The sequence below is a fragment of the Crocodylus siamensis genome, chromosome 13, assembly GCF_052110815.1.
Source record: "Crocodylus siamensis isolate JL-2025a chromosome 13, ASM5211081v1, whole genome shotgun sequence".
In the NCBI taxonomy this organism is placed as follows: Eukaryota; Metazoa; Chordata; order Crocodylia; family Crocodylidae; genus Crocodylus; species Crocodylus siamensis.
Genome location: NC_143407.1, coordinates 22,963,021 through 22,981,199, shown reverse-complemented (window position 1 = coordinate 22,981,199; position 18,179 = coordinate 22,963,021). Strand labels below are relative to the sequence as shown.

Genomic DNA, 18,179 nt, shown 5'->3' with positions numbered 1-18,179 from the left:
TCTTTCTTTGTGTCTGCTTTCTGATTTCACATTATTTCCATGTTTTACTCTTTCCTCTGCCTCCTGGCTATACTTCATTTTTCACCCTGTGTTTTTCCCTGCTGACTTGTGAAACAGGAGAGAGACACAATCTCTCCTAAGTGGAACATGAACCCAGTAACTTGTTTGGTTAGAGAATGAATTGTCACAGGCACCTAGTATAAGGGGACATTGTGTGTTTTGTGATTCTTGATTGTCATATAATACGAATCTGTTCCATGTCAAGGAGCAAAGATGATGACAGAACGCAATGGATCTGGTCTGACAGCTGTAAGAGTCGGCAAGAGCCATTGACTTCAATGTCTGTTGAAACCAGAGAGTGGATACTTTTCCTCTGGTGGTTGGTCTGGCGCTCTCATATGTGTTCTCCATTGCATTCCACTCTGCTGGCAGGATGTAGAATAGAGAGATTCATTGCACTTGATGAAGTGGGATTATTTTTCCCTTTTGGATTGAGATATTTAACCTGGTTTGTGTGTGTTCTTGTCTGTCTGTAGCAAGGCCGATTTGTACGTGTGCACTAATAACACTCCCTGCAGCAATTATTGTACTGCTTTTTATCAGCTTCTCCGTGCTTAAAATATTAGCCAACTAATTACCATGGGGATAAGACGGAAGAGAAGACAGTAAAGCTTAAAGCTGTATAGCACCAGTTGGTATCAATAAGGAGAGCAGCTCTTCAGCACCTTTGCAAAAGACCCCAGGTGTCTTTTGCTGGAATTGTGAAGCCCTTGCATCCAGAGGCAGGGAGAAATTCATGCTGAAGCTATCATGCTGCCACTAATAAAATGTCCTGGGAGTTTCTAAAAATACATTTCTCACACAAAAGTATTCCATCAAACTTAGGACATTTCTACATGAGCTGTGTATTTGACAGATAAAGATGAATTGACCACAGAACTGAAAGTAGTGTTGTCCATCAGCAAATGAGTGTGACCTAATTACATGTCATGTGCAAACAGAATGTATTCCCAAGTTCCAACCTACGGTATACTTGGCATTTTAAAAGAGCCACATTCCCAAAGCTAAGGGCAATTATGAGTAAAATTGATTAATTCTAGTTAGGGGATGAAATATATATACACATATAAATATAAATAAATAATATATATATATATATATAAAATGAAAATTATTTTAGAATATACTTGGGTAAATAATATATGTTTTTGGTCACTGGCCAGACCAAGAACCTTGGACAGAAAATTGGTTTGGTTTGGGTCAAATGGGAATGAACATTTTAGGATTTTTGCACCCAAAAAACAAAAATCAAGTTGATTCCAAATGTTTAATTTTGGGTTACCATATGTAAAACTCCTTAATTTGTCTGCCCACTTCCCTTTTTCCCAACACACTTTTTTGTTTTTTCACTATACATCAGCTATGACGCAAATGCCATCCCACAATGAAATGTCAAAATGTTTCATTTGGAAAATATCAAAACAAAATTGTTAAAAATATGGCAGAGCAAAATACTAAACAGTTTTCAATTCCCCTCCCCCCCATTTTTGGACTGAAATTGTTTTCTGGATCTGATTCCAATTCACAAATAGTTTTATTTCCTCTGAAACCGCATTTTTGACAAGTCTACTATTTGCTGAGAAGTCCTGCCCACCTGTGTTTACAAATAGTTTATTAAATGCCTAAATCTTCACAATATTCACCTTCACAATCAAGAAAAACTGTCCTTGTTTAGGGCTAAAAGAAAAGTCCTTGTTTAGAAAAGAAGTGAACGCACAAATACAAGTTGAAGAATATGTAATATAAGTGGAAAAGGGGAGTTTATACCAAAGACTACAAATTAATATTTATGAAAAGCAGACTTATTTTTAAAAAATTGAAGCTGTAACTGAATACTCTATGTCCAGTAGCTTTAAGAGGTAGTTAGCCAGATTAATCTGAAGTCAGGCAAGAGGCAAAGCAAATTTGCACTTTATAAACTAACTAAATCAAAGATGTACAGCATAAGTTTTTTGTAAGCAGTAGCTTACTTTATCAGATGCTGTGAAGGCAGTCCCTGTAAGGCAGTTTATGAAGTGTACATCTACCTTGCCGCCTTCACTAATTTAAGGACATCAGAAAGGATTTAAAAAAAAATATTAATCAAGAACTAATGAAATTTCAGGCATAGATCTATTACTCAGTAGAGACTATGAAATTATCAGTAATGCTGGAAAGGCAGAAATATTGAAAAAAAATACTTGTTATGGACAGTATAAATATTTTGTCTCATATTAATAAGAAGTTTCATGATACATTCACAGTTTACAGTGATGATGAGATACTTTCTATAAGAGTAAGCAGTGAGGATGTTAAACAGCAACTGCTAAACTATTTATAAATCCTTGGGACCCTATAATTTACATCCCAGAGTTTTAAAAGAATTGACCAAGGAGCTCTGTTGGTGTTCTTTACAAATCTTACAATGCTAGGAGAATTCCAGAAAAACTGAAAAAAGCTATTGTTGCCTTTAAATCCTTTGGAGGGTGCAGTAAAAAAAGCAAAGCATTATTATGCATTATGGACTTGATCAGTGGAACAACTATATTTTGTCCTTGAGAAAAAGAGTAAGCCAGTAGCTTCTAGATTCAACATATGTAATACGCTACTATACTAGGGATTCCCAAATGATATACAGCTGGCAACTTCCATTTGGGAGCGATCAGTATGTCACCTTGGTGTTACTTCTTGGCCTTCAGTGGTCAGGGAAACATGACTCCCAGGGCCTTGTTACATGACAATTTTGGGCAGCTCCTGCGGCTCCTAATGCCTGGATTGTCTGGACATTAATACCTTAAAGTAGTTTTAAGCACTTGTTATGTGGCTCAAACTTATGCCACTCCAGGGCAGGATTAACTTTGATCCGCACTATGCAGCTTCTATTCCATTAAGGTTTGGCCGCTCCCCACAGATGTGTGATCTAAACTGAAGTCCTCTGGTATCCCAGAATCTCTCACGTCCCCGCCTGTAGAGCAGAAATAGAAGCTTGTCCTGGCTCATCAGCCCTCTGGTGGCAATTCACAATACAGCTCCTACCCCTGCCCCTCCTCACCAGATCTCTAGTAGCAAGTCAGAGCTGTGGAGGTGGGGGACAGTCAGAGGTTTCTAGCCTAAGGGTGTGACAACTCAAAACTAGCACCAACATTGATCAATATGTGTGTGGCTCACAGCATAAGGTGTAGCCAGGCCCCCAAACTATGCAAGTGCAGTTTCTGTTAGCCCTGCAGCTCAGATCACTAGGTCAGAAAACACTGCAGCACCTCTCAGATATATTTGGTAGGAGGTGAAATAGTATCCTGCTTTATTCCAGTTCTGCTAAGACTGTGGTTCCAATCGTCTATATTGTGTGTGTGTGTGTGTACCTGCATGTTCCTTTCCATTGAATAATCTTGTTTCATTAAGATATCTAATTGTTATTTAAAACTGCACACATTGGAAACTATTGGTTTCCATCATTTTTGTTTATCAGTTGTAGAACTTATGTAAATTATATTTATTTTAATGTAATTTAATAGACATGGAGAAGTGCACAAGTATTGTCTTATTGATCATGTTGAGCATCTTTCTTCAAAGCACTATCTAGTGGTCAGTGCCAAACCTCGGTGGTTGTGACTCCATAGAACATTAAGGAACTTGCCATAAATTCAGTGTGATGGGTAGATTAATCTAGGCGAAATATTGATGTCCTTATCTCAGTTTTACTCCATTATTTGGGAGTATGCTGGAGTAAAAATGGGTAAACATTAAAATAATAAAAGAAAGACATTGGAATTGGTGTGTTAATATTGTTGTGCCTCAATTTCCTCATTGCTAAAATACCAGTGTTATCCTTAATCTGGGAGAGAAATTGTGAAGCTTCATTACTGCTTGCATTAAACAAAATCGTGTTGCTGTAGCTGTGATGGTACAGGGACCCCACAAGGAAGGGCTGTTTGGTAATATCTTTTATTGGGCCAACTATATAGTTTGGAGAGATACCAGACAAGCTTGCAGGCACTGAATGGTGCATAGTATGCAATCATTCCCTGTAGAAGTATCATTGCATGTTTCTGCTGTTCAGAGATGCTAGCTGAGTACATCTGTGACACAGTTAATGTTAAGGCACCAAAAGGTTTCAGAGGGTCGGGGTAGCTGTTTTGGTGTTAGCTACTGTACCGTAAGTCAAAGGGGAAAAGGAAACCGGGACTTCTGGGGCTTGCCTCTTCCACACTGACTCAGCTGGGAGCTGGTCTTTACTGTAAAAGTAGAAGGAAGCATTTGTCCTAAAACATTATGTAAATGGGCATGTATGTGTTTATATGCACTGCATGCTGTGGGCTTATCAACTGTGTGAAGCATATACAACCAAAGAATTACACATGTCCACTGCAGCTGAATGAACTGAAATGTTAGGGACAGTGCAATGGATTTTCAAACCCACAAATGGCTTTTAAGTGCCTTATTAACTCCTGTTGATTTTTCCCATGTGAGTTAGTTGCCTGTTGAAAATCTTCTCCACCATCACCTTTTCTCTTGGAGACCCTTATTAGTTTGGTCCTGTTAGCAAGTATTTCCTGAAGGCTGAAAATCTAATCCAAAAATGGCATGCAACAGGTGGTCATCATCATGACTTTAAATAAAACGTCATTATTAGAAAAGCCTTAATCATCTCAGGCGACAAGGAAACCACACCTAACAGTGCAGCTCTGAGTAACCACTCCAGGGCTCTTAGGGGGGAATAGTCCTCAATGAAAACTAATGAGTGATTTCTTCCGAGTTCTTGACTTGCCTGTGGTTTGTCTTCTGTTTGATCAGAGTAATCCCCTTCCTGAACATTGCCTTCCCCATTCCTCTGACCTCTTATCACTGGCTTTTCTTTAGATCAGAGACTGCTGGACTACGCCAGATCTCCTGTCCGTGGGTGCTGTGAGACTTTCAGCTTTCACATGCTCAAGCCCTGTTAAGAAAAGATAGATGTGACTATATTTAATAGTGAACATAATTAATAAAGCTGATCTAGCCAACATCTGATGCTTATTAGGGCGAAAGTGTTGAAAAGACATGCCCTGGACTGGTCATGATTTGTAGCCTGAGCCTGCTATTCTTCAGGAGTTCTGGGGAAAGCTTTTGCAAAGGGCCAGAAGATAAACTATTTTGGGAAGATGTGTATCCACATAAGAGGCTATAAGGGTCAAACCAGGCCGATGGAGATGTGGTAATAGGAATGGACTCAGCTAGTGTCCATGGTAGTCCACCCAGCCAAGCATGGTGGAGCCGTGTCTCTGTATTCCCTTTGGGAAGCTTTCATGGAAATGTCAGGTGTTGACTGTGTCTGAAAGCATGAATGTTACTGGCTAGACCAGTGGTACCTGATTTTTTTTTTTTTTTTTGGCCCACAGGCTGAATGAGTGGTGCCAGGTCTGTCCATGGGCCTGATCTGGTGTGCGGTGCTGGCCCAGAGTAGTCCAGTTCAGACAAGCAGAAACTGCCTGGCTGGGCCCAGTGCAGCTGTGCAGGAATGGCTGGTCTTGTGCAGCTGCATTGGGCCCCAGCTGGGCCCCATCGGGATGGATCAGGCCCTGGGTAGGCCCCACAGGTCTCTTTCATTCCCCCCCGTTTGTTGGTATTCAGCCCTCAAAAGGGCACAGACAGACCTTCAGCTCCCCACAGTAAATCAAAAGTGCCATGAGTTACAGCAGTCCCTTCAACCCAACAGACATTTGCTGTTGGGTCCAGGGCGTTGGGGGATGGGAGCTACACTTTCGAGGGTTCAGAAACTCACTTAATTGGGCACTGTTAAAGCACTCTGCAGCTGTCCACTTCTGTAAGGGCATGGCTATTGAGCGCTTTCAAGGGGTTGATCATGAGACAAACATGACTTCTGATTGCATCCAAAGGGGACAATAGAGGCATGCTCACATTACCCGTCTGTCCTTTTTCATGAATCAACTACTGCCTTTTCATATCACTTTGCTGCTGCAAGTTTTAACCATGAGAATTCCAGACTGATGCGCATTAAAAGGTCATTTCTTCTTCCCAAGAAGGACAGTGCCAGTTCTCAGTTTCTGTTACATCACCATAGCCCCCAAGTTACTTGACCAGGTTCATTAGGTTTCCTCCAAATTACTACTCATCTCATATTCTTACTGAAGATTTAGAGAAAGTTGTTTGTACCATGAATTAAAACAGTATTCTATTATTTCTTGGCAAATCAAAGTTCTGTTAAACCTATCAGTGGGCATTCATGTTTCAGTTTTTACTAACCTCTTAATACATCCCTGTGCTTTAAATAATAATCCCAATTTAACAGCTGAAAATATAAATCTATTCATCCTGATAGTAGCCAGCTGTGACAGAATTATAACACTTACTTGATAGGTTAGGAAAAGTAAATGGTGTTCTGGTTCTGTTCACGCAGACTGTCTGCTGAGCTGTTAAGTGGCTCTAGTTCACTGTCTCTAAAACTGAGATAATAGCATTTGCATTCCTTTTTGAGGTCTGTGTCTGAGAAGTGCAGTTGAGGTTGTGAATATTAGACAGAGACAGGTATATATGTGTGAAAGTATTACTGATGAAATCAAAGACACTACACATGAGTAATTATACCTAACACTTTTCTTTCCCAGCTCTCAGTGAATGTTGCAAAGGAAGATGGGTATTTTATTATCCTAGTTTTACAGATAGGGAAACTCAGGCCCAGGGAAGAGACATAGCCTGAAGGAAAGCGGCAGAGCTGGGAGCTGAATGCTGGTCTCCTCGCCCCTAGCCTTGCCCTAGACTGGGATGTCAAACTTGCCCACCCTTGCCAGATCTGGACCCCTGTACTAGACATCTCTGCACTAAAGCATACAGACACGTTGGCAGGTAAGGTCTGCACAACTGGAGCTGCTGACTGCTCCTAGTTAGTGTTCAGAGAGCAGGATGTAAAGGTTTTTGTTTGCTTTTAAATGAATGGTCCCTGATCCTGAAATTCTCTCACCTTCCCTCTAGTGTACTTCCCGATAGGTCCTTGGTGTTAACTTCTTCAGGGAAGAAACCCAAGGCCTCGATCCACTGATGTCAATGAAGCTATGCTGATTTATATCTACTGAGCAGCTGACCAGAGGCCATCTTGTTTCCCTTTTTATTTTCTGTATAGATTCTGGGTATAAGTAGTAAGCAGTGGGGCAGAGATGGTAGGAGACTATTTGCTGCTCTATACAACTCTGTACCTACTGGCCCAGTTGAAAATATTATTTTGATTTTTTTTTTCCTTTCACTTCTACTGATGTCCTGATGTTCAAAGAGTAACTTTGCTGAAATCAATAGAGATCCCTTCATTTAAAGTTACTGTAAGTAAGGGTAGAAACATACCTATTTTGTTTACCAATTCTTAACTGAGGAATCCTAAGACTTTGTACCTATTTAATAGCCATTATAAAATTACACGGACACTGTCTGAGATCTGCGGACTTGATGATCTGCTCAGGTCTCTTCCGACCTTACCAACTATGAAACTATGAAAGAAGGAAAACCAACCTCACTCTTCATAGGTCATTCATAATTGCAAGTCAGTTGTTATAGCACATGTAGGCAGTCGTGCCTTCCCTGAGTGTGTCACTGAGGTTTAGGTGTCCTGTCTTCCAAGGGCCAGCTCTTAGGGCCTGACAGCTTGACCTGGCTGGCTTATGTTAGCAGGGCACACTGGACACCCTCCGTCTCACTCACCACATCTTGATCCTTAAATAAGAAGGGACGATCCTTGATGTTGCTCTCCTGCTTCTGCAAGCATCACGTTGCTCCTCGGGGCTCCACCTTGCCTTACACCCTGTCTTTATGCCAATGTGGTCTTATAGTCGAATCAGGTAGAGTGCCATCAGGTGATGTGATAGCCCCACCCTCAGAATTGGACTGCTTTTTTCCTCAAAAATTGGTAGCCTGCTTTGACACAGTCCAGTGGCCTTTCACTGTCATGCCCGTCAGGCCTAGTGCCTAAAATCCTGACTTTTCCCCATTGGGCATCACTTTGGTCACCCCACTGAATCATTTCCCTGGGCCCACACCAATGGATGGAATGGACTCACAGTTTGTTCCCTTGATTCATCCAGAGAAGTGTTCATCGTCTCAACACCTCCACTTGATGTCAACAATTCCCCGGTGCTCTGCAGCTGGTCCCACGATGGCGAGGCTCCTCTGAGCCTTCAATCAGAATAGCAAATATTGCTCTTCCCCTCTCGCCCCTGCCAGAGCACGCTCAAGTTGGAGGCAGCTCTCCTGCAGCCATGCTCCCTGGTCTCTACTCTTCTAACTTCAGTTGCCATGGGGCACATCTTTATGATGTGCTCAGCTGTGCTCCAACCAGTTTGGATCCGGCACAAGCTAGTAAAGTGTGGCAGTTGTGGTGCCAGGGATTCCCCAAAATGCTCTTCCTTCCTCTTTGGTATCTATACCCCTGAACCTTCACTTTGCTAGATTAAACAAGCCAAACTATGTTAGTCTCCTTTCAATAATATACTTCCTGCTTCCCTTCATTCTCATAGCCTTTCTTTGCATCTCTTTCAGATTGAGTTTTAAATGCAGGTTATCCAACTTGCATCTGGTATACCATATGAGGTCTAACCAGCAGCTGGTAGAACGGCATTCGGCTAGTCTCTCTATACATACTTCCGATACATCCAAAGATTACAGTTGGCTTTTTATGGCTGCATCCTACTAGGAGTTCATAGTCATCTTGATTGTCTAGTATTCAAAGGTCATTCTCTGCCTCACTTGTTTCCAACTGATGAGCTCTCTGCTTATAGCTGACATTTTAGTAGTTTCCAAGTGCATGACCTTGCATTTTTGTTCTACTGAATTTCATCCTGTTTCTGTTACCCCAGTCCTATCATCTGGCTCTTTCTGTATGACAACCTGATCCTCCAGTGTATTAATGATGCCTCCCATTATCAGCACATTTGAAGGCTTTGCCTCAATGATGTTTCATGAAAATATTCAGATGAGTAACAAGAATTATCTTTAAGGAACTCCAGTAGTAACCTCTCTCCAACCTGATACTTCCACTGTCACACTGCCTGCTATCTCCTGTTTTGCCAGTTCCTCATTTGCTTTCCAACTTCTTTATTAATCCTCACCTGCAACTTAATTGATAATCCTTTATGTGGCACTGTATCAATAGTTTACTAAGATCCAGAGAGATAAGCTGTACCTTACTATCGTCTAGAAAAAAGCTGCCAAATAGTATTCAGATCAGTAACAAGAATTATCTTTGGTTTGCTTTTGATAGATCCAAGTTGCATTTTATCCCATTTCTTTCCAGACCTTTAATTATTCTGCCCTTCAGCAATTATTCTAAATCATATTTGATCAGATTAACAGGCCTGTAATGGCCTGAATCATTTCCCCTGCTTATTAGAGCGACAACATCTACGATTGTCCATTCGTATGGTACCACTCCCTCTTGGTGGGTTTATTCAAAATACTTGCTTACGAAATTTATGAAACCCTGGCATGGAGATTACTTGCCCTTCCTGCTTGACTTGAGTGCATGAAGCTTTCTAAGTTTTGCTTCCACCTGGTGATGGTTATTTCCACTTCCAGAACCACATTCCTATTCTCCATCTTGCATTTGCCACCCACTCTGCTCAGCATCATGCTCCTTACTGAAAATTGAGGAAAGATATTTAGTTCTTGGTTCATATCTAGATTATACTGAATGGCTACCCAATCCTCACAGCAAAATGGCCCCACTTCTCCTGTTTTCATTTATTTATATGCCTGAGGAGTTTTTTGGTATTTGTTTTAATACCCTTTGTGAGTCCTAACACAGCTTGACTTTTGGCAATTCTTCCTTTATATCTATACTTCTTGACCACCAAGATGGTTTGCTTTGCTGATCATTACTTTGTTACTTAGCTTTAATTTAGCATTTCATTTTTAAAGCACTGTCTGCACTTCATATAATTATTTAAGCATCAACTTTAAACTTATACTGTAAGAGTTTTGTCACTACCTCTTTGTAGAACAGTTTGCCTTTGTAAACCTTATGTGCCCTCTGTCCAAGACATTTACATTTAAACCAACAGGTCTGGGTATATATCTGAATATCTGTACACTTCAAAAGGGAAGAAGGTGAGATTCAAACCCACCTGAAACTTAATTAGCTCTCTGGCCAGTTTAGGACATTGGGTGGTGCTGACTTTCCTTGCTCCTTAGTAAGAGCAGCCTGAAATCCTTAGAGCCAAATGAAGTGGCTCTTAATTTAACAGATAACATTTGTTCTTTGTGCATCATGTTCTGGGCTGTTAATTTTCTTTGATTTTTATTTATTTTCATTAGCATTAGATTTCTCAAAGGGGCACATCTGCAAGTGCAAACCATAGCAGAGTCCACATGATTATATTGCCATAACCCCTCTGTTTCCTTACCCTTTCCCGTCATATAATTCATTACTGTCCTGCTTCATGTCTCTGAAATCAACCCTCAGTCCTACAAACAGACATGCAGAGAAGCTTGGCAAGCATGCAGGGGTCTGGGCAAGCATATTCAATTGAATAATCAGGGCCATACTCTTTGACAGCACAGTTGGTGAGATTGATTCCTACAAGCTGGGTGAAATTTTGCCCCGTGCAAGGAGGCCGTCTGAGTCCTGTGTAGAAGGTGAGACCTCAAAATGGGGGTTAGCTGGCATGTCCATCTGGAAGGAATGGGAGATATATTAATAGCTTTGACCAAGCAAGGGGAGAATAGGGCTCCATATTTTATTTGCGCTGTAAAGCATCTGGTGTACTTACTGGCTCTGTGGAATTTACTTGATCTTATCTTCCTGTGTGGATGAGTAAGATCAAAAGCATGGAGCCAGTTACATGCAGAACATAATTCCCTGTTTTACACACCATAGACAGTTCCAAGCCAAACAAGCCTCACCCCTTTCTTTGCCTTTTGGGACAATGCAGTTATGGCACTTGCATATGTATAAGCCAATTCATGCCAGAAAAAAATGTTGTCCAAGATTTATTGCTGGGAATAAAAAATTAAACTGGTATTTCCTGTTGACAATGCAAAAATCCTTTTTCAATACACAATAGTAATGGGATTCCTGTAAACCAAATCTGCCCGTGCAGTTGGGGGGTTTAGTTTGCAGGATGCAGCTTGGCATTAAGTTGGGGAGTTCTCAAAGTTCGGTGCTTAATTCCTTTAGGCAGTTTTCAAAATGCCAGTGTGGCTAGTGTTATAGATGCTAGTGGACTGAAAAGAGAGTTTCTGAGGGGACTTTGTTCACTTAAGGGTTTCTTGCTGTTAGGACCATATCCATCTACTTAGACTGTAAACTCTTTGCAGAAGGGACTTTTTGTTTCGTGGCACTGTGCAGCTGGTGTTCAAGATTTGCATCCCTGTTCACTGCTGTAGTACAAATAATAAATAATGGTTGGCATCAGTGGAAGTTGCCACCAGATGCTTAGTGCGACACGGGTTGGTTGTGGAATAAGGGGTTGCAAGCGGTGAGTGATTCTCTGCCATATGCCACACTGTGTGGTGTTTTTCCTTTTCACACTTGATCCTAGAAGAGGTGATGGCTGGACATGCCAGTCTCTATTGCAGAGAGAAAGGGAGCCTTTCTGCTAGCTTGTTGTGTACAGTGCGGGGTTTCTGCAAGCTGATGGAAAGTTGCCTTGTTGGTTAAATCTCTTTTCGGTGTTTCTTATGTTTTCCTGCATATATTTAAAAAAAACCCAAAAACCTTTAAAAACGTTGACCTGGAATTAGACACAACTGCAGCCCTGAGTTAGGTAAGTCATTTTCCTTATACCACGCAAACATTTTAAACGACACCCCTAACCTTCTTGGTTAAGTTAATGTTTCACTCCTTATAAAGCATCTGGCTTCAGATATGGGCATATTTTATTTACATTAACATCCAGCATGGTTGTGGTCACTGACTTGTGCAAGAGAGCTTATTACTTAAATAATAGCCGTTAAGCATTTTTTGGTCTTGGATTAAAAGTTTGCATGGAGACAGAGTTACTTGTGACATTGGGTATTATAGCTATTTTAATTCATTAACAAGATGAAAATGTTGGGTTTATATCTTATTTTTTTCTAGAATGTATGAACTGCACAAGACTTGCTGACATGACTGAAAGACTAAACACTCTGGAAGCCAAGGTCAGTGCATTATTGCTTTCCTTTTTGGAAAATATTCGGTGAATTTAGTTCTTGTGGACAGGGTTCAATTGAGCATCCCAGACAGGGGAAATCTGACACAGCTGAATTGTCAGTCAGGTACAGCATAACAAATAGCAGTGCAAACTTCATCAAGTTGCCCAGCTACTATAATGCACCACAGATCCATAATGGTCATCTCTTTAATGGGAGGGTTGTTTAGTTTCTCTGCCCCCACAGATAAATATGAATTCCCCTGGTACTGGTGGTGCTTCTTGTTTGTTGTGGTAAGGTTGGTACAAAAGCTACCATTATTAGAAACCTATTGCTCCTGATCAGAAAGTGTCCATCTGAACCACTATAGGTTTTATTCTTCTCAGTAAAGAACTAGAGGGCAAATATTTGCAGTGTGAAATTCTACGGGATTCAGCTGGGCAATATGGGCTTTACAAATCAGAAGTAAATTCAGACCCTGGCGCACAGTTTCTGAATGTGATCTCTCTCTCACCAGTGGCAAACACCTGGAAGAAACTCTATCCACAAAGAGTACAAAATGCAAAAACAGCTTTTATTTTTCTTTGGCTACAAAATCTAAATCTGAGGTAACGTATATCAGTGAACGAAGGAGAGGCATCTTCAGTTAGAGACAATCATTTTGGAATGACTCCACAACAGTTCTTCATTCAGCCTTTCAATCATTTTTACTATTTCTGTGTCCTTTATGGCATTTCCATTTCCCTAAATTCACCTCTCGCTTCGCTTCTTCAACAATGGCATATAGAAGAGTGTACGTGTGCTGGTTACTGATACAAGAAAGCATTTTCCCTCACTTGAGTAGGCCCCACTTCTTACTGGCCTCTTTACATTTGAAGGCTCATCCAGTAGAGTCTGAACTTAAAACCCGACAGTTATCCCAGCATAATTCCTTGTCCAGACACACCCACAGTCTTCCATTTTATTTGCTGATCTAACTGGCTGTAAATGGCCTTCACCTGAATCAGAGACATCTAGTTGTCCAAATCAACTATGGTCATGTACAGATGTTCACATACTTGCTATTCAATCCATGTTTATTGTTTTTCCCTTTTTTAATTTTAGGGGGATTAGCTCTGAACACCTTTGCTGGGAAGAATTTAGTATTATATTTCTGTAAATCTTTTTAATAGCCACCTACCATGCATCAGAAAAATCACTCCAGTCTAGCAACAAAGGAGTAAAGTCAGTCAGTTCTCTTTGATCTCTGGTTCCTTCAGTGACAGCCCAGTCCTGTTTGTTAGATGTAGTACTTGGGTCTCTCTCAATGTTTGTGCTTCTGCTATTATTCATTAGCTGATGGTTATCACTGACATAAGAATTTAGGGAGACTTTGGTGGGGGAGGGTGGAATGCCTGGGGCTTTTGCAGCCAACACATTATATTCTTATAATTTGGGAACTGTGTTTTAAGTTGAAATGGCGTGAGCAATGCTCTCTGGAACCTCCTCAGAGACATTCAGGGTTATGTTTCACCATGGGAAAATAATAAAAGCATTTGGAGGGGGGTGACTTTCTCCAGTGAAAACAACTGTTGTGGTGTTGGAAAAAAACTGTTTTCTCTTCAGGCAAACACGAGCTGAATTGTTATTAAATGCAAAGACCTGTCAGGCAGTTAAGAGCAGGTGTTAAAAAAGACATGATGGTCTTGCATCTGACACTATGAATGCAATGAAAAGTCCAGGGAGGGCAAAGTAAGGAAACTTTTGACTTCTATGGGCTTGGGGTCACGCTGTTGCTGGTTAGTTGCAAACAACACTTCCTTCTCTCACTTGCGTGAGTTTCTGTACCTTGCTCCCCAGAAAATAACAATCTAGGATTTACGCGTGATTCTTGGGGCCAAAGTATCTGAGCAGTGGTATCTTGCACTATTATGCATGCTTTGCATGACAGCACATGAGCCCAAAGCTGTTGTCCATAACACCATTGTAAACCAAGCCTGAGGCTATCCAAGGAGAAGTTGAAAGCCTGACTCTGAGGCTCCATTGGCAGTTCCAGGTCCAGGATGTGACTTCATTAAATTCAATATTTTTATGCAAGCATGAAACTGGCTTATACCAGAGGAGATTCTCTGGGCAGTGTGTTCATATATAACAACACTAGCACTATAAAACCTCTAGGCCTAGGGACAGACATTACACATCAACAGGTTTAAGTGATCAGAAACTGGTTTAAACCTGTAACAGAACAGGCTTTCAGTGGACATGAACCAGTTTGAAAATGGCCAAAACCGGTTTGAGATAAACCTGGTTGAATGTAGTATCAGACTTAACTGATTTGACTCAAACCGGTTTATGCAATGCCTGTCCCAGATAAGATTAAACCAGACTCCCCCAGCATCCTGGCATGCTCTCTGGGCTGGGCAGAACTCTGGTCTTTGCTACAGTGAGCTGGGCTGACCTCTCCCCTCTGCTCTCTAGCCAAAGCAGAGGCAGGGTGTGGCCTGGCCTGCCATAGCCCCTGATCCAAATCCCTCCCTCCTTCTCCTCCCCACCACTGAAATACCCTGGGGACCGCAGCTGGTGTTTGCCACCCCCAGCCACACCTCCACAGCTTGCCTGCAGCCAGGCAGGGAAGCAGTTAATTCCTTCCTTTGTCCCCTTTCTCCCCAAAAGCCCCCGGGGGTTTGGCTGCAGTCTTTGCAACTTACCTGCAGCCAGGCAGGGAGGGGATTAATTCCACAGCATGTCCCAAAGCAGAGGGAGAGAGGCAAGCTAGTCCCCTGTGTGCAGATCTAAGCCCTGCACCTCTGAGCGTAAAGCTAAGACCTGCAGGACCAGACTGAGAGGTGGGAAGTGTTGGCAAAGACCTGTCAATCATCACACATGCTGGAGATGTAGTTAAGGGAAGTTGCAGACAGCTTCCCCAAAGAATGCAGAGAGCTACATTTACATTATAAAGCAGAGCATGTAAAAGGTGGGAATACCTAAGCAAAGCCTTTCTGAACGTCTGGCTGTAAGGCAGGCTCTGCCCTCGGGATTAGTAAAACTAATTCTTTGCCTTCCTGGTTTACAGTTTAAGTTAGACTAAGTTTTACATGCTGTGTTTTACTGGGCTGTATCTTAGCTTAGGCAAAGATTTTTGGTAGTTCCCTGTTGTATGCTTTGCAAATTGCTCTGTTCAATACATGTTTGCTTCAGAGAAATGACTTTTACCCCATCCCCACTCCTCAGTCTGGCAGCAACTGCTCCTTCCCGCCCCCCCCCCCTGTAGTGGCTAGTATCCCATGTGTTGTGCTAGCCCTGGCTGGTGCCTTGGCCATGCCCCCTCCGCTCCAGCAGGGAGGAGTGAGAGCCTTGGAGGGGTGTCTCTTCCCTCCCCTTTGACAGTGGCTGGCAGGCATGCTCTAGCACCCCCCAGCTTCTGGCTTGAGCCACTGTAGTTATATGGCTGCATTTCCTGGTTTAACGGAAAATGTCTGTCTAATTCTTAATCAACTTAAGCTGTGCAGCTTAGTCTAACCTGCAAAGCGTGAATCAATTCAGGCTTGGGCTTTTTGAATGTCTGTCCCTAGCCCAGGTGTTCAGTAAGCACTGGGTGCAGCATGATTTTGCCTCTTGTATGAGAGTCCTTTCCACCTCAGAATGAATACTTGTGCTGTTGTAGCCATAATGTGTTCATAGTCACAAAATAGTCATGCTATAATGTTGGAAATCCCTTTAAACAGCTCTTGTATTTGCACTCTGAGGTTGTGACCTGCACTGAAGTCAGATGGGATGCACAGTGATTTCAACCAAAGGAACATAACATGCTAACAGCTGGTGACTTTTCAGATTGCGACTAGCATAGAGGTGAATGCATGGAAAGTCCAACGCCAAGATATAGCCACTGGCCTTTTTAGAAGGTTTCTAAAAGGTCCCAATCAGCACCATCACTTCTCTTTGAGTGCTGAGGTTTGGATAACGCAGAGCTATACATTATCAAATGACAGCTTCCTGCCAAAAGAACTGCATTCCTGTAAGGGAGCCTTGAGACAGGCTGTGGTCTTCCAAGTCTCAAAGTAGCTGGACAGTCTATTGAATAAACAGAAAGAACAAAAGACCTGACCAGCTGGTAGAGTCTGTTTCACTTGAGGGGTCGCAGAAACTTTGGTAGCATTGATTCTTGTCAGCTCAGTCAGTTGATCTTGGGCATCGCATGTTTTGTCTGTGTGTTTTAGTGCTGCAGTATTTTGCAGTCCCAGACACTCGTAATGTTAAGCAAACTCTGTCTCTGGAGGCTTGTCTGGCCTGGAGAAGGAGTGCTGTCAGCCTCCGTTTTAACTACATGCTTTTAAATGTGATTATTTTATATGTCATATCTCTTCCCATTGCAGTTGAAGGAATTAGTGGTTGGAAGACTCACATTTCCAACTCATCTTTCCTATAACTAGATCTTAATGCAGTTATTATGAAGGCAAGAAACTTTTGTATGTTGGGGAGTGTGGCAAAACAGTTTTATATATATATAGATATAGTTGTATGTATGTATGTATGCATGTATGTATATGTTATATTTAAAAATAAAACATTAGGAAGAACTTCTGAACTTTGAGGGTTGTTAGCCACTGGAACACCTTACCTACAGAACTTGTGGAATCTGTCACTGAAAGTTTTCAAATGTAGATTAGGCAAACATTTATCTGGAACAGTTTAGATCATAGATAGGGATGATCCTGCTTTGAGCAATACAACTAGATGAGCTTCTGAAGCCTCCACCAGCCTGATTTTTATATTATTCTATGTTATGCCATAGGCTTTTCCTTGACTTTGCCAGGGCAGCAACAAAGCTCAGCCCTGGATTTGCACTTACAGAGGGAGGCAGTTATGCTATGGGCAGAGAGTTGCAGTTGATGGGATGTGATGCTTTTTCTGAAACAGAACTAATTTATCTGGTAGGAAAAAAACACCAAAGTGAGATGCATGAAGAGATTATAGAACGAAGTCCAGCATTTTAGAGTTGCCCCTTCCTAGAAATATAGGATTTCCATGGTCTCTGATAGTGGCAATGTGTGCATTAGGGCTGTGCAAAACTTCAGTCCCTGATTCGATTTGGTGGAGACTTGGCCTGATTCGGTGGCCAAATCTCCAAATCCAAATCAAATCAGAGGATCCTTTAATCTCTCCAAATTGAATTGGAACCGTCCACATCGATTCAGAGAGATTTGAAAAGATTCAGTGATTTGGAAATAGACACAGCTTTAAATGTTTTTTCTGCATACCTATAAGTAGCAGGTGGCTCGTGAGTGCTGAGATGCTGGAGCACATGGAGTGCCCCATGGGAGCACGGGGGCTTCCCAGTGCACTTGGCAGCAGACCCGGAAGTGGACCAGAAGCAAATCCAGTCCACTTCCAGGTCCGCCAGGGAGAGCACAGGTGCCCCCACGCACCCTCCCAGCTCGGCGACTGATGCCTCCTGGCTCAGGGGGGCACCCGGGGTCCCCCCACAGCTAACTGCCAAGCCGGGGGGGGAGGGGGGGCCTTGCAAGCTCCCCAGCCCCCCCAGTTCACTGTCAAGCACATAGCCCCCCCTTCTCCTGTAGGACGCTTTATCCGCCCCAGCATCACAGCGTTCACGAGCCATGCCTGGTACCTCAGGGTATATAGAGAAAACATTTAAAGCTGTGTCTGTGTCTGAATCGCTGACTCTGTAATCAGCATCGAGTCTTCATATTTGGATTTGGCTAAATAGAATTGGGGATAGTGATTTGAATCAAGGAATTGAATCACTGTGCTTGATTCGGGCCGAATCTGAATCAAATAGGGCCCATTTTGCACATCCTGGGCTTGCATGGCAATGTAGTTCCCTTAATATCTAATGTGTTGTTTTGCTTCTTGGATTCAGATCATACCTTTTAAAAGGCTGTTTCACTTCTTTAGCATCCCTCCCCTGTTTTGGCTTTTGTAGAGGAAACATCCCTATTTTTTTTTTAATGATTGTAAATCCAATGAGCACCATGTGCATCCATGTCCTCAAGATCAAGTAAACCCATGAGAAGTCATCCCTCTGTGGT

At 42.1% G+C, this 18,179-nt stretch overlaps 1 protein-coding gene across 6 annotated transcripts in view; it reads left to right on the top strand.

Moving 5' to 3' along the window:
- Positions 1 to 18,179, top strand: part of COL26A1 (collagen type XXVI alpha 1 chain) — a 314,212-nt gene that overhangs the window by 231,778 nt on the left and 64,255 nt on the right. For all 6 annotated transcript variants that reach the window (XM_090025116.1, XM_090025113.1, XM_090025112.1 and 3 more), the window contains exon 4: positions 12,098 to 12,159. In XM_090025116.1, the coding sequence (XP_089881242.1) occupies positions 12,098 to 12,159 (62 nt within the window). The remainder of the gene's footprint in view (positions 1 to 12,097; positions 12,160 to 18,179) is intronic.